At 44.3% G+C, this 22,352-nt stretch overlaps 1 protein-coding gene across 6 annotated transcripts in view; it reads right to left on the bottom strand.

The window, feature by feature from the left end:
- The window catches only part of ZFAND4 (zinc finger AN1-type containing 4), a 41,848-nt gene extending 19,846 nt beyond the window's left edge, over positions 1 to 22,002 (bottom strand). Inside the window, exons 1-6 of one of the 6 annotated variants that reach the window (XM_075072974.1) lie at positions 21,795 to 22,002; positions 21,421 to 21,642; positions 20,867 to 21,166; positions 11,324 to 11,399; positions 11,150 to 11,217; positions 7,244 to 7,430 (exon numbers count right to left, since the gene is read on the bottom strand). In XM_075072974.1, coding sequence (XP_074929075.1) covers positions 7,244 to 7,430; positions 11,150 to 11,217; positions 11,324 to 11,399; positions 20,867 to 21,050 — 515 coding nt within the window. In that variant the 5' untranslated portion in view covers positions 21,051 to 21,166; positions 21,421 to 21,642; positions 21,795 to 22,002. Of the gene's footprint in view, positions 1 to 7,243; positions 7,431 to 11,149; positions 11,218 to 11,323; positions 11,400 to 18,855; positions 18,962 to 20,866; positions 21,167 to 21,409; positions 21,726 to 21,794 lie in introns of those variants that run through there. The other 5 variants (XM_075072972.1, XM_032797387.2, XM_075072973.1 and 2 more) reach the window with 5 other exon arrangements.
- Between the last annotated feature and the right edge of the window lie 350 nt (positions 22,003 to 22,352).

The following is a 22,352-nucleotide window of genomic DNA, read 5'->3' as shown; positions in this document are numbered from 1 at the left end:
TATGGGGGCTCTGAAGTGATGGCTTTAATTTCAGAGACATGTCTCACCAAGGTAATAACTACAAGGAATGCAATCTTCCACGATGAGTGGGAAAGGGAACAAGAAGCCATAGGCTTAAAGGGCAGACGCATGAGCCTAGAGAGGACCCGGTTGAGGTCCCATTGGGGAACCAGGTCCTGAACTGGTGAAAAAAAGAGTCTTTCAAGGCCGTTCAGGAACCTGACACACACCTCCTGCAAGAACACTGATCTACCCTGGATGCAAGGATAGAACGCCATTATGGCAGCCACATGCACCTTAACTGAAGAGAAGGCGAGACCCTAGTGCTTTAAGTGAAGCAAGTAATCCAGGATGGACTGCAGAGACAACTGGGTTGGGAAGATATTCTGCTCCAAAGCCCAGAAGAAGAAACACTTCCACTTTGCCAGGCAAGTTGCTCCAATGGAGGGCTTTCTGCTCTCCAAGAGAGCCTGCTGTATCTGACTACAACAGGCTTGTTTCTCTGGATTCAGCCACACAGCATCCAAGCTGTGAGGTGAAGAGATTCAGTTTGGCTGCAGGAATCTACCATGATCCTGTGAGAGCAGGTCTGGGTGGCTGGGAAGTGGCCATGGGGCTGCTATGGCCAGGTGACTGAGCATACCAAACCAATGCTGGTAAGGCCATGCTGGGGCAATCATAATGAACTGTGCCTTGTCCCTTCTTGATCTTTAGGAGGGCTTTGTTGACTGTAACTGGCGGGGATGCGTACATCAGGTCTCCTGACCATGACAGAAGAAAGGCATTGGATATGTGAGCCTCTGCCGAGGCCTTGGAGAGAACAAAACTGATGACACTTTCTGTTCTTTCTGGTGGCAACCAGGTCCACTCAGGGAGCTCCCCATTTCTGGAAGAGCATTCTGACAACCTCTAAGTGAAGGGACCACTCGTGATGAGAGAACGACCTGCTGAGGTCATCCACCAGCATGTTCCAGACACCAGGGAGGTGTGAGGCTTCCAAGTGGATTGCATGCCGGATGCAGAAGTCCTACAGATGGAGGGCCTCCTGGCACAGAGCTGACAATCAAGCTCCCCTCTGCCTGTTGACACAGAACATGGAGGGCATGTTGTCCGTCAACACCTGCACCGCTGGGATGGAAGACACTGCAAGCCAGGCAGATGGCTCTGAGCCCCCTAACGTTTATATGCAACGCAAGCTCCTTTCGAGACCATAACTTTTGAGTTCGCAGTGTACCAAGATGCACTCCCCAACCGAGGTCAGATGCATCTGAAATTAGGGAGACGGTGGTTGCAGGCTTGCGAACAGTATACCTTCCATCACCTGAATCAGGTCGGACCACCACTGCAGAGATAAGTATCCACGAAGGGCTCATGATGACCTTGTCTAGGTAATGTCTGGCTGGGGAGTGGACCGATGTCAGCCATATCTGGAGGGGACACACCCTGAGTCTCGCACGTTGGACGATGAATGTGCATTCTGCCATGTGCCCCAAGAGTCAAAGACAGATCCGGGCTGTGGTGAGAGGGTGTGCATTGACGCTGGCAATCATATCCGACATTGCCTTGAACCTGGCCTCTGGCAGGAACACACTGGCTCGGGTAAAGTCAAGCACCACTCCGATAAACTCTATCTGTTGGACCAGGATCAACGCTGATTTTTGTTCATTTATCAACAGGCCCAGAGCTTTACAAGTGGCTCACAATGTCTCGACATAGTGCTGGACCTGGACCCTGGTGCAGCCCTTTATGAGCCAGTCATTGATGTATGGACAGATCTGGATACCACGACGTTTGAGGTAGGCCACCGCCACCGACGTGCATTTAGTAAACACCCTTGGCACCGTCGTTGGGCCAAAAAGGAGCACTGCGAATTCGTAGTGGGCGGTAACAACTATGAAACGTAGGAACCATGTGTGTCCGTGAAATATCAATATGTGAAAGTAAGTGTCTGTCAGATCGAGGGCAGCATACCAGTCTCCTGGATCCAGGGAAGGAATGATGGAGGCCAAGGAGACCATGCAGATCTTCAACTTCCTGAGACACTGGTTGTGGCTCCGCAGGTTGAAGATAAGGCGTAGACCCCCTTGGCTTTTAGGATAAAAAAAAAATAGTGGAGTAAAACCCTTTCCCCCTCAAGTGCAGAGGGACTTCCTCCACAGCTCCCACCCGCAAAAGGCCCTGTACTTCCTGAGTGAGCAGATGCTCATGAGAAGGGTCCCTGAAGAGGGACAGGGAGGTAGGGTGGAATAAAAATGAACCAGAGGGTATATCCCCCTGCTACTGTGCTGAGGGTCCACTGGTCCGATGCTACAGAGGCACAGGCAGGGAGGAAAGGGGACAAACTGTTGGAAAACAACAACAGGGGAGCAGGATCCAGGACACAGGCTGGAATGCTGCCCTCAAGCGCACCCTCAAAATGCCTGCTTGTTACTCGGTCGGTTACGAGCAGAGCTTGAGTGAGCAGAGGATGCCAGCGCTTATAGCCCTTGCCTTTCTTGCAGAATGGCTCTGACCAAGATCAGCTCCCGAACCTGTGGGGCTGTTGCAGCTTAAACTGCTTCCTCACCAGCCCAAGCATGTGAGGGCCCAGGTAGCGCAAGGTAGCCCTAAAGTTTTTCAGGCCATGTAATTTACTGTTGTTTGTTCCGAAAACAGTGCCAGGCCATCGAATGGGAAGTCCTGGATGAACCTCCATCGACAGACCTGATGACTGTAACCAGGATGCCCGCCTTATAGAAATGGCCAAACCCACAGTCCGGGCTGCAGAGTCTGTCACAACTGAGGCTGCTTGGAGGGCTGCCCTGGCCACAGCTCTGCCCTCATCGAGGATAGCCAGGAATTCCTTCCTGGGTTCCTCTGGCAGCAAATCCATAAACTTGGGCATGGACTGCCAAATATTAAAATCATAACAGCCACGTAAGGCCTGATGGTTGACTACTCTCAGCTGGAGACTGGACATAGAATAAATTTTGCTACAAATATGTAGCAGGGTGGTGCCCTACTCCTGCCCTGAAGGGCTTAAAACAGCCTAGGAGAGGGCTGTGGCTGGGGCAAGAAGCCTGGGCTGATTGGAGAAAGTAGGCTCAGCTGGGGCCATGCCCCAATCAGGCCCAGCTGGTCCCTATAAGAGGCTGCAAGCCAGAAGCCCAAGCAGTCTCCCTCTGCCTGTAGAAGGAGAAGGGCCTGGCTACAGGGAGCTAGGGACAAAGTACTTGAGTGGAGCAGAGCTGGGGACAGGCTGAGGAGCTGGGGAGCTCCAGCCTGGAAAGCCCCAGGCTGCGGCCTAGCATTGGGCTAAAGGTACTGGGGGTTGCAGAGGGCAGCCCAGAGGTAGGCCAAGGCAGCAAGTCCAAACCCTCCTTGCCAGTGATAAGTAGGCTGATACTGCAGTCTGCTCCAGGGCATGGGGCTAGACAATGACTGGCAGTAGCCTTATACGGAGGTGAGGTGAGACTAGTGGGTGAGGGTTCCCCAGGGAGGGGAGACTCTAAGACTGAGGGGATTACTGCTAGGGAGCAGCACCCCAGGTACAAGGGCACCAGGGTCCAGGGAGGGACACGGGGGCCAGAGGACAGGTGGATCACCAGCCTGCAGAGGGCGTCCGGAGCTGTACTGAGCTAATTCCCGGAAGTCACCAGCAGTAGGCGCCGCAGGGGTTAGTCCGCTCGTCTACACAAAGAGATTGAGCCTCTTTGCCTCCTTGTTCTTAAGCATCGATCCCAGTTGGCCCTGTCTAGCATGCTCATTGGCTGCTGACACAGCCAGTGAGCTTGGGGCAGGGTGAATATAAAGATACTCATACCCTTTAGCTGGGATGTAGTATTTTCTTTCTGCCCACTTGGAGATAGAGGAGGAATGGGGGAGGCTGTCTGCCACAGGGCCTTAGTAATTTTCACCACACGCTTGTGCACCAGCAATGCCACCTTGGAGGGGGCTGCTGCCCTTACCACATCAAACAGGGAGTCCAAAGGTTCTGCCAGTTCCTCAGCTTCCCGCCCCAGGTTTGAGGCAACCCTCTCCAAAAGCTCCTGGTAGGCCCAGCTGTTACCTCACTAGGCGAAGATGAGGAGGCGGCAGGTCTGCCAACTGTGCCAATTCTGCTAGGAGCGCCTCGGCCAAGGCTGCCTGTCCCTAGGGAGCCTGCTCTGGCTCTGCGTCTGAGTCAGGGGTGGGCAGAAGACTGTTGCTGATTGACTTTCAGATGCTCCCGAGACCAACCTACGCCCCTGCAACAGGTGGGGGAACGCCAGGGTTCCACAGATGCCAGGGGTCGGGCCACTGACCCTAGGGCCATGCTGCCACTGGTGGCCCAGATGGGAATGCCAATGCCCTTGGTGAGTGGCCTTGGCCTACAGGCAGGGTCTCCTCCTTGCTGTCCGAGCCCAAAGAGGAAGAGATTTGTCTGCGGGATGAGGGCAGTACTGAAGCCGCCTACCTGCCCTGATCCCTTCAGCTCTGGCCATGGACCTGCACCGAGGACCTGTACAGGGGCGATGGCTCTCGGTATTGCAACTTTGATGACCGGCCACAGTGTTTGGTGGATTCGCAACGGTACTCCGCTTGACGCCTCATGTTTCTTGGGAGCAAGACGACTGATGTGTCGGAGACTGTCGACATGCCCACAGTGAACCGTATCGGTGATGGGGCTCCAGGGACCAGCATCTCAACCCTCCGGAACGGTGCCATGAGCTGGAGAGTGGCTCAGGCACTCCCAGCACCAGGGCTCTGGGGACTGGTGCCGCGCGTCTGTGTCAGACCATTCATGATCGACACCTAGAACCTGAGAAATGGTGCCTAAAATCTGGGGACCAATGCCGTGAACTCTGGCAGATAAGCCCCCCAGCTTTTCTTTGCTTTTTAGCTGGGACCAGGGATGGGGATCGGCGCCGGCCGCTGTCAGTGGTGCACTCTGCACTTAGGCCACAGTGTTTGGAGCAGAATCTGATCTCATCAGCTCCGAGGCCGGTGCGAGGGCTGACTCCATAAGGGGCGCTCGGAGACGAATGTTCTGCTCCTTTTTGGTCCACAGCCTTAAGTTCTTGCAAATCCAACCCTTGTCACTCACGTGGGTTTCCCCTAAACATTTCAGGGAGCTTCTATGGGAATCATTGACTGGCATGGGTTTTTTGCAACAGTCACAAGGTTTGAAGCCCAGGGACTGTGGCATGCCTGTCCTAGGCTGAGTCCCATACAGGACTAATTAACTATTTCTAATTTAACAGTAAGGGAACTATTAACTATACAACTTTAAATAACTATATACAACAAATTAGGAAATCTTGCTGAAGCACTGTCACTGGTGGTAAGGGACTTAAGGAAGGGGGAGCCGGTGGTATCCCTTATATCAGCGCATATGCACACCATCCAGAGGGTGCCAGAGTTGGTGCCCTACGGACACCACTGAAGGAAAAACTCCTGGCACCAGTGCATATGGCGAGCACACACACCTACAATGGAATGGACATGAGCAAGCACTCGAAGAACCACCCTTGATTTTGCTAGCCGACATGCAATCACAAACGGAAGCAAGACAGCTGAACTTTTAACTGAGCTACCAGAAGATTTTAAAGAACTGAAAGCGTTTTACTAACAGATTCCTAAATTCTCTGATACTATTAAGTTTGAATAAAAATTAAGATTTTGTCATTATGTATTACACTGGCTTAGCGCATGTCATCATGTCTCAAGTTGTTGGCCTCTACACTGGTAGCAGCCTACTACTGAATGTCAGCTAATAGAGTTAATTTTCCAGTTAAGGTGATAGGGACCATCAGCACCAAAGCTACAAGTCTCTAAGTTCTATCACAGCTGGCCACCTGTAATGGATCTGATGCCTTAACAGCGTTCATCTAAATAAAGCCTATGACTGTAGCTGTCAACAGTACTATTTCAATACTGATCATTTCAGCAAAAAATCCAGCTGTTTAAGAACTGAAGGCAAAACTTGGGGAGGATCTGACTTCTACACATGACTATGACTTCACTGCAGGATAGGCAAAGAAGAAAAGTTTGGGCTGTGAGGGGAGCGAATGTTTATAAAACTACACACGCAACTTTATATGAGGGGGAAAAGTACTGAAGCAACATTTCTTTTGTATGTTTCCAAGTTTGCTCTCATCAGAGTTGGAAATTCTAGATTGCTCTCAGAGGCCAAGTCAGCTTTGTTTCACTTTGTATTGAGAAAGAGAGAATATTAGTCAGCATTACTGCATCCTCTGCAGCTTTGCTGCTTAGTTAGGGCATCCAACTTGAACACATATATTTAAACACTAATCACAGAACCAGAGAGTTAGAAGGGACCACAAGGGTTATCTAGTCTTATCTCCTGCGAAGATGCAGGATTCATCGTGTTTAAACAATGCAAGACAGACAGCTATCCATCATCCTTTTGAAAACCCCCAGTGAAGGGGATTTAACAACCTCCCTAGGCAGTCTGTTCCATTGTCTTACTGTTCTTACAGTCAGGAAGCTTTTCCTGAGATTTAACCTAAATCAGCTATGTTGTAGTTTGAACCCATTGCCTCTTGTCCTGCCCTCTGTGTCAAGAGAAAACAACTTTTCTCCATCTTTTTATGGCAGCCTTTCAAATACCTGAAGACTGCTATCATGTCCCCCCTTAGTCTCCTCTTTTCCAAACTGAACATATGCAGTTCCTTCAATCTTTGCTCACATGACTTGCATTCCATCCCTTTGATCGTCTTTGTTGCTTGTGTCTGGATCCTTTCCAGTTTCTCCATGTTCTTTCTATACACTGGTGACCAAATGGGACACGGTACTCCAGCTGAGGCCTAACCAGCACCGAGTAGAGCGGTACTGTCACTTGCAAGCTATGCTTTTTTTGCCACAGCATTGCATTGCTGACTCATGTTGAGGTTGTGATCCACCACAACTCCCAGATCCTTCTCAGCAGTGCTGCTGTCAAGCCAGTTATCCTCCATTCAGTGTTTTGTGCATTTGGTTTTAATTCCCAAAGTGTAGCACCTTACCTTTGTTTAATTTTAATTTGCTGTCTACAGCTCAGTTCTCCAATTTATCAAGATCCCTTAGAATTTTAGCTCTATCCATCAAAGCATCTGCAACTCCACCCCATCCCAGCTTTGTGTCATCTTCAAATTTGATCAGTAATAGTAATGCTTGTGGCAGTCTAATATTCTTTGGACACAAGTTAAGGAATAACAGCTGAAAAGTTGTACAGCCTTCCCCACTCTGAAACCAGACATGGAAATCAAAACCCATTTTTTACCTTAAAGATTCAGATAATGGTGTTAAAGTGCCATCCCCCCTGTCTACAACACGGAAGAAATTCAACTGATCTCCTTCCCGGTACACCAAAAAGGTAACTTGTTTGTTGGATGGCCCCTTCTCCCAGACCTCATCTCGACTGGGGTCCATGTATTCAGCCATTTCCCTAATAGGGTCTTCCACAGGAACTATAGGAGAAAACAGAATGAAAAACAGTCTATTTCAACTTTGAAGTCTTATCCCTAAGAGGCTGAGGTAGAACATCTCAACCTGCATACTGAGTTTAAAGAAATCTACAGTGATGGTTTGAAAATGTCACTGATGGAACAGTCTTCAGGAAGAAAACAGTAATCTGCGCAACTTGAACTGTTCAACAAAATATTTTCTCAGTCAGCACTCAAACATAAAATACCTTCATAGATGTCGTTTGAACTCCCTGTGGTTCCAAGTCATTTGTGGGAGTGCATTCAAGAGTCTGAAGCACTCTAGTACCTAGCTCAAGTTCCCACACCTCCCCCTGCTAGGTTTATATCTCCACCCTCTAGGGGACTTCAGTGACTGCTGGCAGTTAGCCCAGAGGAGCCAACGGAGCCTCCCTGAGTTGACAAGTCTAAATGCTGACAGCTATGAGCCTCTAGCTATCTGAGATAGGGGTTTATCACCCAGCTTCACAAGCACCTACATTCCTCCTATCAGAGACATTAAAATTCACATCACAACTACCTTGCAGTCACTCACTGCTCTTTTAAAAGGAAATTATAGTCCCAAGGAGTCCAGTAGCACCTGCTACAACAACATTTAGGAAAGCTATGGCATGAATGCTTTGACTACGTCATTGTGTGCATCTGGGGATAGCTTAGAGGTAGGGTTATTTTTAAAGCTCAGGTCCCAGAAACAGTTGACTGGAATGGTACAAAGCACAATCTAAAAATGAAGGTGTTTGTTATTATCTCCTATTCATTTGTCTGGCTCTCTTGCCCTTTCCATTACTAGCCCCTCCCTTTGTTGACTCCTCTTATTGAAGCAGACCCCACATCACCAGCAGCAGCAGCTCCAAATGGAATTTCACCTATGGGAAAGGATGGAATGAGATAAATGAGCAGACCATGAGATCCTGCGTAGTTATTGAAGATCTGGCATCAGACCCTGCCTCTTCCTATCTGTCTACAACAGCAGAACAGAGAAGTCCCGCACACACCGGTGGCTTTGGACAGAAAGCCCACCTCTTCCCCAGCACTGCAGTACATGCATAGGAGATGGGGAGCAGGACACAAAAGGGAAAGGCAGACCAAACACAGAAGGGCCTTTAGATGTCCAAGGATGGGATAGAAAGACAGAGGAGAAACAAAGTTAGCTGATTAAGGGTGGAGAATTCTACTAACTAGATTTGTAAGTAAAATAAATTAACTAGAACCAATACCTAGACAAACTGATAGGAAAACTTTACACAAACTTCCCCCTAAAATATTTAAATCTCATTTGAAAAGTGAGCAGAGGAGATACAAAGACCAATGAAATCAGACCCACTTTGGGATTTTAAACCTTGATTAATTTTACCATTCTAAAATGAGGAAGAGTGAGGTTAGATTTGATTACTCTAAATTAGAGAAAATATGATTAGAGCAAGGAGAACCTTTAGAAATAAAGACTAATGTAATTCTCCTATGAAAATAACAACCTACAAGCACTCAGTGAAAAGACTAGAGCAGAGTTTTGTAAAACAAGGCATTTTTACAGTTATGTATAGTAGATTGTACTTACAGTGACATTGCAATTGAGGTTTCATTACATGAAAGCTCTAAGTGTCAGGCAGATTATTTTTAAATTGCTTTGAAAGTTGAACTCATTTAAGTCTGATTAGATGTGAATCCCCTACAAGATGTGTAGAGTTCTCTTCCACAGTGTGCTTTACAAGTGAAAATAGCAAAGGGATTTCCTCACTTTCAGCTTTCATGCCTCTGTGGGTTTTATCACATAACAATGCTTTACCTATCCCAGGCTAGGCTGCGGCCCCATCTGTATGTAGTAATAAGCAAAATGTGCGACAGGATGACATGCTTGGGTAACCACTACTACAGTTTAAGAGCTGCAGAGATTCTGAAGTCATAAGAGAATGTTTGGTGCGCTAATTCTCATGCTCAAACTACACTGCTCTTCGACCTCCAAGCTATTTCAGAATATTGCTGAAGGGGGCGTTTGCAAAAAGACCTAGGTGTCCTTCTACATATGCTTTGTGAGCATGAACCATTTCTCAACCTTAAAACCCAGCTGTCATCTCTTTGGATGAGAGTCACCTAAAAACTGCATTGTCCAACTATGTTAGGTTCAAAAAATTTGACAATTAAAAGCAAAAACAGATCAGTCCAGGGGTCAGCAACGTGTCCGTGGTAAAAATTTTGAGGTCCATGGTAAAATTTTCAAAAATTTGGATGACAACTACATAAAACTCCCTTCCTCACGTCCGTCACTATGTTCAGTAATTCTGTCAACATGGTGGTGCCAACCCCTGAATCAGTATCGCATTTCTAGTTAAGAATCAGTATAGAGGCAGTCCTGTGCATGTATTTTCATCAGCATTCAAAGTGCAGTCCATTCATGAAACTATTTGAAGTCAGTAGCTCCACTTTACTGCCCTCCTCAAACCCCATTCTCAGCAATTAAACTTTATACCCTCCTTTTTGCTTCCCTTTTCGCTAGACTATTAAAAATTAAGACTAGTTTACATGCAAACAGATGATGTGTTGGGTCATGTGAAATGCAGAAGCTGGCAAGGCCATGGGTTGCCAAAATTACTGCCCTACTCTTTCCTTCATGACTAGGGATGCACTACAGAACTTCAGATTATTAGCCAATGATGCACCTTATTAGGACGACTCCTCTAGACTTCTGTGTTAATGTAACTCAGCCTGAAAAGTGGATAATAAAACAAAGGGTTAATTTATGTCAGGCTGAGGAAGAACTGCCACTAAAGTAAGCAATGAAGATAATAGAAACAATCAAATCTCAAAGCACAATGACATGTTATGGGAGCCTTTGATTCAATACGTCTACACTCCAAATTGCTCTGGATTCCTGATTCTTCTCTTTCCCTTTTTATTTTATTTTTTTCAAAAGGCATATTGACTTGAAATATAGCCAGTTTTATAAAGTGAGTTCGTAACATGTAGCACCCACGTCCCCAAGTTCGACAGACTATACACAAGTGTGCTAAATGAAAAAATGTAAAAGTAATGATCGTCTAATAACTTTGCTAATAATAATCTGAGTTTTACAAACAACACCAGAAGATACAATTTTAGGCAAGCATGATTTTTAAGATGTGTCTCTTTACCAACGCATAATATATTTTCACATTTCACATTACACAATTAGGACATGCAGAATTTATACATTCTAACAGAATGGTAACTTAGCCATGTTGGTGGAGATTTTTCAATGTTAGTTAGAAATCTGGGGATTTCAGTGGGCATCCAATTCCATAAGTCTCCTTTGGAAATCCCACCATAATGTGTACATATTAACTATGCCAACGTTTCCAGTTAAATTTATAGATTAATACTTTATTGTATCATTAAATTTATCCTGTAAGACATGCAGTTCAGGATATGTGAGGCAGCCAAGTCAACAGTTTTATTGCAGTATTCACTTTTCAAAGTCTAATCCAACTTCACATCAAGAGTTTCCTTTAGGCTACTCTTAAAAACACAAAATATGACAAATGAAAGATGGGTGAACACACCCTTACATATTCCTCAAAAATCTTCCAATTCCTTTACAATCAAAGTCCATTCAGCCAAAAAGCTTGACTAAAATACAATGGTCTACAGTCATGAGCATTTGTGTAAGTGTCATTATTAAACTGTCTTGATTCTTCACATGAAACCGACACAAATAAACTTGTACCTACCTCTTCTAGTGTTAATAGGCCCACCTCGCATAGCCAGTACCAGCTTCAAAGTGCAACCTTCTGAAATGCTGTGAATAGTCAAGAAAAAAAGGAAAAAAGTTTTGTAGTACTCTCAGTTTCCAATAGTAAGAGTTATATTTGGAACAGCTGGTTTTAGTTTTATCTTATACTCACTTGTAATCATTCAAGCAATAGTTATCCTCCAGTTCCACATTATTCCAAATTAAGTGCTGCTGAGAGACAGGAATACCTTCAAAAAGACAACATTAAAAGTCAGTCAATTAATATAACATCACTGTAGAATCTTCTTCAGAGAGGCTAAAAACTGTGTGAGTTTTCCAGCCACACCACTTGCCAGACATTAGGCATGCATTTAAATACATTGCAAGGGCTATAACTTAGACTAAAGAGCTACCACCCGGAGTTAGGATTTGTCTACACTGTAAGCTGAGGTGTATTGCAACTCAGGAGGGCACACCCATACTAGCATGGCTTAAGCTAGAGCAAATGTGGCCTTACTCAAGGGCTTCCCTAATTCTGCTCCTCAACACTGCTTCTGTCATATTTCAGTCATCCAGTTCCTACCCCCTGAATCTTGTGCACACACTTTGGGTAGATCTATACTTAAGGCAGTGTGCAGCGTACAGACACTGAATGCCCTGCTGCTTACACCCTTGTTAGCTGAGTAGCCAGTGAGGTACTGCTTAGGTGAGTACAGACATGCCAGAACCCTAGGGTATACACACTACATGGCTTTCTACACACCCAAGCACAGTGCCTCCCCCATCTTCACTTTTAGCAGTGTAGTATCCTGCTACCTCCTTGCCACCAGAACCTTTCTCCACCACAGCGAAAGACTCCAGTGGCAGGAAAAAGCAGTGGGGTCCCTGCTGCTCGAGCCTTTCTCAACTGCCTCCTGCCTGCCAGAGCCTATCACTGCCTTGTATAGCAACATGCCACAGTGTGGACACAGCCTTCCCTTCACTGCTGTGTGTAGCAGCACATATCCTTCATGCGGCCACCAGTGTAGACAAGGTCTTTGAGCCTTGGCAGCAAGTTAGAAAAAGGCTTCTGGCTCTGACCAGTTGGGGATACAAAAACTTGTCTGTCAGATCATCCCTTACCTTAGATAATGGCCAATGGCTACATTTCAGTGTTTTAGATAAAGATTGCCCACCCATGGCAGCCCTAGTTAGACCAGGCTTCACCAGTTTATAGTGTTTTTACTTTTGTGTCTGCTAAATCTGAAGTTTCAGATTCCGGTGCAGGATCCACGACTGTGCAAAATTTGCACTGCAAACACTCTCAGGTCTGTTTTTTAAATTACAGAAACACTTTACTAGTCTTATGTCTGGTAAAGCTTGTTATTAAACCACACCAAGATTTTAGGACAATATTTGACATGACAGCGCATTATTAAAAGGAAACATGGTTGAAGTGCTGAGAAGCAACAGTGTACATGAGGTCTGTGTTTTGCACTGGAAATCACAGGAAGTCATATGTTTCACTTGCTGGCTAACTTTGTTTTCCCTCCATGTGTCTGGACAACTCACTTATGGCTTGACACTCATTTAAAGCAAACAGTGCAGAGTTCAGTAATGACCCTTTATACCTTCCTAAAAGGTGACAGTTTCCAGTCTTGATTTCTTGGGTCGACTCACAACCAGACACAAGTTTGAAAGGAAAAATATTTGTAATCAGCAAGTTATTTAAGACTGAGAGGTAGCTAGCCAAAGGCACAAAATCACACTTAGCATGTCGGGCTGCTGGGTCTTTGAAAATTAACGAAGTGTCAAATGGAAGCAATTCTGTCCAAATGACCCACACAAAAGTACAGTACATATTTTTTTAAGACTTTCATTAAAAACATTCTACAAATATTTTAAGTAGAAGAAACTAAACTTCTACCCCCACTATAACGCTGTCCCTGGGAGCCAAAAAAATCTTATTGCGTTATAGGTGAAACCGTGTTATATCAAACTTGCTTTGATTTGCTTGAGCACACAGCCCCGTCCCCCTGGAGCACTGCTTTACCGTGTTATATCCGAATTCGTGTTATATCAGGTCATGTTATATTGGGGTAGTGGCGTATATGGAAACCACATATTGCCTGCCTGCAGGAGAAGTGTCAACACTAACCTTCATGCTGAGGCACAAGGGTCATGGCACTGCACGCAAAATACTAGTACTCTCTAATGCACGCAAATACCTCCAAAAACCCAGCATTGGAGAATCCTTAGCTTTTGCATCTGTGTTGCTCCTATACATATTCCTTTCCTAGTGGCCTAGTAAGGTGGAAACGTAAAAAATTATATCCATTTTATGGTTTGCGCTCCTCCTGGCACTAGTAAGATTCCTCCACAGGACAATTAACATACTGAGAAAGGGTTACTTGGCTCCATGAATACATTCAGATAAGAATTCATGATGTTTCTCTAAATGGTTCTTCCTAGCCAAACACTAAAATTACATGTAGTATGTACACTTCCCTTCATCATCTGAAATAATGAAAATTGAGTTGTGCTGTGACAGAAGAAATACGGAAGAGGATGCTGTTTTTGCATACAGCTGACAGAGTAAAAAGAGAGATGTAATTACTCCTTGGCAGGATCATCAGGATGAGGCTCTGTTTGAAAATACGTGATACTGCAACTTTAGACTATAATTTAAGTTCATTATAAATTATAAACACTTTTTAAATGCTACTACTGGGAGAGTCTTTTTTAATTTTACAGAACTGCTATAAGCAAACCACAAAACACTGAAAGTTAAGATCCTTATTCTGCAAACACTTAAGCAGGTACTTACTAATTTAAGTCACATAGTCAGTCCGACCGACTTCACTGGGACCACTAAAAGTTAAGCGCGTACATGAGTGTTTGCAGGATCAGGGGCTAAAATTGTATTTAATAAAATATTCTCTATGGCATAAAATCTCTTATTCAATTCTGTTTTGTGCTAACAATGTAATGTTACTTAGACCTTCAAGACATTACAGTTATTGTGACTTTTTTGCACATAGACCAAAAGGTAGCAAAAACGGGCCTATGAGTGGGATTTTCAAAAACATAGAAACACAAGGGTCATGGACTTCAAACTGTAAATCCGGACGGAAGACTATATATGGGTTGGTGAAATATTTCAGCTTTCTTCACTTGAGGCAGTTCAATGAACTGTATAGGAAGGTGATACTGATTACCAATACAGCATGGTCTATTTGCTTATCAATTTGGTGTCTCAGTTTATAATGGTCGGGCTGTTAATCAGGCGATGGACTTGGTCTTTGTCAGCATACAGCAACATTTTAAGTATGAAACTTTTTAATAGGAAAAAATAGTAAAATTTGAAATTCTGCTTGCGAGTAGGAAGCTATAAAACATTCAATTTTAGCAATTTAAGACTACAGAATGGGAAATAAAGAACTAGCAGCACGTAAATGAGTGAAAATGATTTTTTCAATTGATGATTTTAATTCATCCTGCTTAATAGTCAAATTCAGCCCTCAGTTTCAGCCATGGGAACATGATGAGTGTGCGTGTTCATCAATGAAGGCAGATGTGTGTCAGACTCATTATGACCATAAAGAGGAATAATGGAGGGTTACCGTACATAAGCGTCCCCAATCTTTGTAGATCTGGATGGCTGAGAAGTGACTAGTAACATGAACTTTCTAATGATTAGCTCTCTTGTATATAATAGGGTATTTTGCAATTTAAAACAGATAGAAGCACAATGTTCATAAGCTGACAAAAAGTAGCACATTTGCCAGGTACAGGCAATTGGTGAAAAATAAGATCTTTTCCTTGCTATATATTTTTGGCCTACAAAAATATCACCAAACAAAAAAATTTATATTATGTTGTCGCTCACATAACGTTTGTTCTTAATTGCTTAATCCTAACATTGCAAATATTTGAAGCAGACCGTCAGGAAGTTTCTATCGACCTTTGAATACTTAGTATGAAGGATAACAGAAAAATACAACTCCTGCATTTAACAGTGAAGAGCAATTTTGCTTTGATGGTGATAAAAGCCTCAAATATTTTACAGTTCGTAAGAGCCATTTCTATGCAGCATCAGTAGAACAACAGATACTAAATGCACCAAATTACTCCTGGTAATTCTAATGTCTGTATGCTCAATATTCTATTTACTTGTGTATTCTAATACTCAAAAGTGAGGGTATAGAATATGAGTAATACAATATGAGTTATTTGTAATATTTGCTTGATAACCTAGAGTAAACTAGGTCAACTGAAAGACACAGTAAGTGACTGAGGAAACAACTGGCATCAAATATGTATGATATCCAGTTATGACACCACAGGACCCCAAACTCACCACCTCCACAGATCTCATTATGAAACACTGCACAATGTCTGTGGTAAACTGCAGCAAGATACAACTTCCATAACTTCATTTTTAAAGTGATCTTGCCCAGGTGTGTGTAATTTTAACACTACATTGTTTAAGAGCTGGAAGAATGGTTATAAACATTAATCAAATGCCTCGTAAGATCTGCCTAGTATTTTGAAAAATATAAGATGCAAAATATTATGATACAGCAGAATGGTTTGGAACAGTAACGACAGATCAGGGAACGACGCAAATACTAGTAAAACTGGACTGAGCAGAGATGTCACACTTCCACGAGCAGTTATACACTTCAAAAAAAAAAGTGATAAAATGACAGAAAGGGTTCCATATATCATCTCAATTACTCTGGATATCAACAAGATGTTTTTTTCCCTAGCTGCCACCCCTGTAAACTCACCCAGCAAACTGAAAGTCAAGCTGACTTGACTGGTTTCTGCATCACCAAGATAAACTGTGAGGGAAGAATTTGGCCCATAGATTTACAACCCTTGCACAGGGAGGTTGCTCAAGTATATCTGAGGAAAGACTCTGGCCCTCAAATTGGAATTTAGTCAACAATTATGTTTGATGCACATATGAAACTAGAATCAAGCTCTCAAAATCATAGCACTGCAGTCAACACACCTAGCAAGAGCTGAGAACACAACAGAGTATGAACAGGGCACAGAAGAGCCAGTTGGTATGTTCACTGTTGCTACAGGGCCCACTGCATAGTTCTGAAGCAGCGCTCACATTTTGGAGCAACTGTCAATTTTTTAAAAATAAATTATCAGCTACAGGAAATGTCCCCATCAGGTTATGAGAGGGGTCGCTTTTATCCCTTCAACATTAGAAGCTACCAACATATCTTTACTTCAGCCAGAAAAAAGGCATGAAATGACAGTCGTGCTGTGTACATTTGAAATCTGACAAAGTCACATATGAAGGAGAAACCTTTGCACGATACAGCAACAAATGCCTTTTCTTCAGCTAGCTATTTAATAATTGGTCATATTTAAAATCTGCAGCATGAGCAAAAGCAAACGCAAAAGAAAGTTGGCAAAAACCAGTGAGTCTTCTGTAGTAAAATGGTTTTCAACTTAACAGTTCTGGTTACACAGTGTTTATTGTCTGAATTTGTCATGGGTTTCCAATTACTTTGATAAACTAACAGATCATTTGTTACAAAATGTTCTTTTGCAACAAATGATCTAACTTAATCCTAGGGAGTCAGATATGTTTCTTCATTCTTCTTACGGTGACAGTACTTTTTTTGGTGGAGGATGCTGAAAAGAAAATTATACTGTCTCCAATAACAGAAGCACAGATACTCACTTTTATGCTGTTTCCTATCAATCCTACATTTAAAATGCAAATAAAGTAGTATCCGTTTCTGTAGGTTCATATACAAGGTGTCCTTTTGCAGGATTGTAGTTTATCTTCTATGAGGAGACAAATCTGCATACAGACTCAGAATATAAAACTAGCAGTGATCATGAGGATCACACAGAGCCCCCTCATCCTATGAAGCATGTGGCCCTGCTACTGGGCAGTTCTAATCAGTACCGAGCAAGTAGGGCTCAGCTATGTCTCAAGGTTGCATCAGCTCAGCTGGCCAACTGGAGCTCAGGGGAAGGGGCGATAGCAAATTCAGGTCTTTTCTCTCTCCAAACATCTACTGTCATTCCAAGCGACAACCTGCTCTGCAAGAGTCAGGGGAGCAATCCAGGTCCTCTCCCCACCTCTCTGCCCTCGAAAGAAGAGAGCATAATTTACATTTCTATAGGGAACACTATCATTTTCTCCCCTTTTGGAGCCAGCCTGTCAGACACAGCCCCTGAAGTTCAATCCCATTCTGTCTCACTACATCTTCCAGGTATCCTTAGTGTACCTGCTTTAACATGCCAGAAACATCTCCACCACCAAACAACATGCGGATCAGGGAACAAGTTTGTATTTAGTATTGTAACTAAATAGTCTGTTCCCTTTTTTAATTCCACCTTGCATTTTATCACCCCAAATATTCACCTGAAGGTCAATCATATATTTGCGAAACCCTCCCCCAGGTAGGACTTCTTCCAGCAGATAGTCATTGTAGGATATTAATTGACTTTTTAACGTTTACTGTTCCTGACTGAAGATGTTGACCCTATCTACCCTGGAGAAATTTTTCCAAAAAATGCAAGTCAGTTTTAAACCCTCTTACAGCAAGAGGCGCAGTCAAGATTCCAGCAGCCAGAACTACTTTCTACAGCTGATATAAACCCCAGCGTAGGCAGTACCACCAATTGCACTAGTGCAGCATGCCTCTGCAAGAAACCAGAGTAAGCTGCAGAGTTCAATCCACTCCCACTGCTTGCTTTTCAACTGAAATCAATTCTGTGACATCGCAATAGGTTGCTGTAAAAGTAACTACCAGTTGCTTATGATTAAGTGGTAAGGAATAGGACTGATGCTGTTTACATGTAATGTACTTGTGATACAGATTATGAAGAGAACTGGAGGAAACATATTTCTAAAAAGAATATTCATAAAAGGTAGAAACAAAAAAAAAGAATCATGATCTCAAATCCTGGCAACTAAAAATAGGAAAAATTGTTCTATATTCTGCCTTAATGAAAGACAACTATGGGCTGAGGGGTGACTTCACAAATGAAAAAGGTTCACTTGCGGGGCCATTAGAGAGTTGGGTAGGAATCACTCTCAGTCCAACAGCAATGGAAAAGAGAACCAATTATTCCAGTCTCCTCAGTGTGTTTTTAGTAAAAGAATTCATATTTACGATTTCATTGTACTGCAGTCCAAAATCTTACCACTTTATGATCATTTTGCTTGCGTTAGTCTTGATCTACATCTACAGAGTGATTATCACATTCACGATCAATCAATATGCCATTTACATACCCTAGCATGCTACCTTAATATACAATTCCTGCAGGAAGTGAAACTGATGCAGTGGAGGTTGCTGCTGAAAGTAGTCCTATTCTGAGGACGACTGACAAGGACAGCATTTAAAATCTTATGCCATTGCTATCAGAGACAAATGAGGCTCTCTCTTTCACTACAGCATCTCTAAAGTCTCATTCAATGGAACTGTTCTGGGTGAACCAAGAATCCAGGTTGCCAACGCCTTGAAGATAATCAAGTGTGTTTTGCTAGGACAAGTTTGAATCTTTGCACATAAGTTTGCTGTGACTTTCATGGGACAGACTGTATGCACGGGAACAGATCTGCGGCTGAAAGGCATGACCACCACATCAGCTCTGGTTGAGCTTCAAGCAGTTACACACACAATGAGGGTTTAGATGTGCTAGAGGAACTCTGGGCTCTTACCTGTTATCTAAGTTTACCTGTGCTGTTCATACATGGTAAAATCAGCAGAGAGGTGTTGGGGATGTTCTTGGTGAGATATCCAGCTTTCTTAAAGCAGACATCAACTATTTCCACGTCCCTAAACCTGCCCAAGAAGGTCAGACTATGAAATAGGGAGTAGGAAAGTGGCTTTGGCAGTATTTGAAATATTCATATTTACTTGGTACCCATCTGTCTGTTTTCAGGCCTGGTTACAATGTAGACAATGCACTGGTGTTTCTTGATAATACAGCAACAGACAAAAGAACAATTTTCTTTGCTAGTTTTTAATTTTGCTAGCAGCATTTGTTATAGCTGACCATTGTTGAGTGCAGATCTTGTAAGGGAACTGTTAACATCATTCTGTATTCCCCTCACAGAAATCCCAGATTCTGTATTTCCTTCTCAGAGATCCTGACCTACACAATAGTATGGGGTAATTACTTGCCTGTAACTTACATTTACAGTGTAAGATGGGATGTTTCACCATGGCATTCTATTTACATGTACAAGCTGATCAACTGCAAGTCAGGAAAAATTGCCTATCTGTCCCTACACAGCACATTGGGGAAGATCTTGGGGTCTTTTAGCCACACTATGGAACACCAAACCATACAAGTGATTTTCAGAGATGAGCACTGGTGGACTTCTGTGTCTTCCACATTTTTGTGGAATGTATTTATCAGTACATTCCACAAAATACAGTACATTTAAAGTACATTTAAAGCCTGTACAATCAGACCCATTATTCAGGAATGTCAAGCACTTTACCACTCTTGAGAAATGCAACTCATAAATCATAAAGTTCTAGTAAGTGGTACTATTTGTAATTATAACACAACCCTTAGTGATAATCAAATTCTCATTGTGATCTTCCCACAAGTTAGATATGCCTAGCATAATATGCCTATTCGCTAGCCTCCCCTTTTCCTCTTCTTTTTGGAGCAGCTCTCCTGCTCCTGTGCATTAAAGCAACTGACTCCTGTCCCCCAAATCCTTTAACTCACTTGATATGGCTAGCATTCTGCCACACATATTTACTCTCCACCACCATACTCAGCCAGGATGAGGAGGCGGGAAAAAAAAAAACAACATAAGAACCTCTCCCTCCACTAATCATGCAACCCATATCCCCACAGCCTCCAAAAGATGTTAAAGAATTTATGAAGTCTAATTAAGGCCCTACCTACATGAAGGAAATTCACATCTGTATAGCAACATTGGTGTAGTTACACTGGTAAAAACTCTTAATGTAGACATGCTGCACTGGCACAAAAGGGGGCTTACAGCAGCACAGCTGACTTTGGTACTGGTGCAAATTCTTCTGTATACCATTGCTGCACAGTCTACGTTAGTAGTTACACGGTGCAAAGACACTGATTTAGTTGCACCAGCGCAAAGTTTCCCGGAGGGAGATTTAACCCTTAGAGTTAGGCCTCCTGGGAGTGAGGCCATACTTCACATGATGCTTTAGATCTAATAGTTAACAATAAGTCCCCATTCACTGAATAAAGTTTTTACATACTGTAGAATAAGATCAGTATAAAAGGTGTTTTAAAACTTCAACACATGCAGCAACTTTGTCACTTTAAAAAAAAGCAGAGTCCAACTCCTGACTATATCTAGAAACAGTCAGTGAACTACAGGCAAGACAAATATGTGAACCAAACAGTTGCGTCTAAGATAATCCTCTGACACAATGAATACTATCTCCAAAAAAGGAGGAATTGTTAAAAGTTTTACTAGTGATAAAACTGTGCCCTTATAATACCTTAGCAGGATGTACAAAAACAAGGAGGAATAAATTACAAAAAATGTCAGAAGTCTCTTTAAAGCAGAGATTACTAAACCATTAGCTACAAACTAGTTTATGGATGGACAGCATCACCCAATTACATTAATTCCCTAGCTTGATCTTCAGCACAATTATAATTAAGGGTCATTTGCAAGTTGATTTTTTCTTTAAAATGATATACAATGTGCTGGCTTTATAAAGAAGAGAAACAGTACCTTCCAACCTTTGAATTTTAGCTTTCACAGAAATCACTGTTTCAAAGGGAGCCACTCGCAGCTCAAAGCACGTTCCTGTAAGTGTCTCAATGAAGAGCTCCATAGTTTCATAAAAAGGAAGTTTGTAATGAAACGGTCCCACGTTATCATCATTGAAGAAAGGAGGTTCTTTCTTGTTGGCCATTACAAATGATTTACAAATTCCTTGTGTAAAGATTAGTTTGGAAACGTCGCAGACAACTGTGTTCCAGCTTTGAAAACTGGTAACGCGTTTTGCTGTTCATGTTTCAAACGCTGAACCTACGGAGAACACAAGGGCAGTTTTAGCAACGGCAGGATGCGCTTTTTGACAAACAAATCGCTCGCTGTTGACTTTTAAACACAAGGAATCATTAAATCAAACGGTGGTTAACCCCACAATGCAGACCGCCAAGCGGTGAGAAAGACGTGTGACAAACGCTGTTAATTTAGCAGCAGCAGCACCGGAGATAAAGCTCTAGCTCCAGGAGAGGGACGGGGTCACAGCCCCTCCAAGAGGTGTACCTAGCACGTGCCTAGGAAGCGCCAATCTCCCGGGTGCCAGTGTTGACCCCTGCCCCAGCTGAGGAGGGCGGTGCTCGCTCCACGCACGCGGAACCCCAAGCAGGCTCCTGGCAGCAGGGCGAGATCCTGCCTTGATGGGCGCCGGGCAGATCGTCTCCTGGGCCCCGCGCCGCCCGGCTCCGTGGGGACTGCGGGGCCCCGCGGGCCGGGCCGGGCCGGGCAGCGAGAGGCGCCTGCAAACAAAGGAGAGAGCGATCGCTGCCGGGGTAGGGCGCCACGCAGGGTCCAGGCCGCCCGGCAGGGAGCGCCCCGCCCCGCCAGAGAGCGGCCCCGGGGCGGGGCAGCCATGCGGCGGGGACCCGGGGGGAGGGGGGCAGGGTCTCACCTGCCTCAGCCGCCGGGCCCGCGCGCGAGACGAGCGTCAGGCCCCGCCCACCGCTCCTCACGGGAACCCGCCGCCGGCCCTGGGCGCCCTCATGGAGGTGCCGCCACCGGGAGAAGGGGACAGACAGGGAGGGGGAACCACCCCCTCCGCCTGCGCCGTCCGTCGCTCGCTCCCTGAGCCGCCGCCGCCGCGCCTACCTATCGTTTGTGACATCCCCTCCCTCCTCACTCGCACTGACCAATAAGACGGCCGTTTTTACAACAGCTGCCCAATCAGCTCGCCGCAGGGCGGTGCTTCTGTAACCAGCAAGGGCGGGTGTCCGCCAGACCTTAGCGCTTCCTCCTATCTGCTTGTTGTGGTCGTTACTGGGGGAGGGAGGGGAAGGAAGAGTAGGACCCGGATGTAGCCTCTCCATCGCTAACAGTTATCACGTGATGCCGTTCTAGTTTGGCAGGCCCATGGGGCTGATGGGAAACGTAGTTTCAATGGTGCCAGGCTGCGTCCAGGGCGTCTTTATAAGAGAAATTAACCACTTCCACCTCTGCCCCCCCACTCTTT

Source organism: Chelonoidis abingdonii, chromosome 16 (genome assembly GCF_003597395.2).
Source record: "Chelonoidis abingdonii isolate Lonesome George chromosome 16, CheloAbing_2.0, whole genome shotgun sequence".
NCBI classification, from domain to species: Eukaryota; Metazoa; Chordata; order Testudines; family Testudinidae; genus Chelonoidis; species Chelonoidis abingdonii.
Note: the sequence above shows the minus strand (reverse complement) of the source record. Positions and strands in the feature narration are given on the sequence as shown.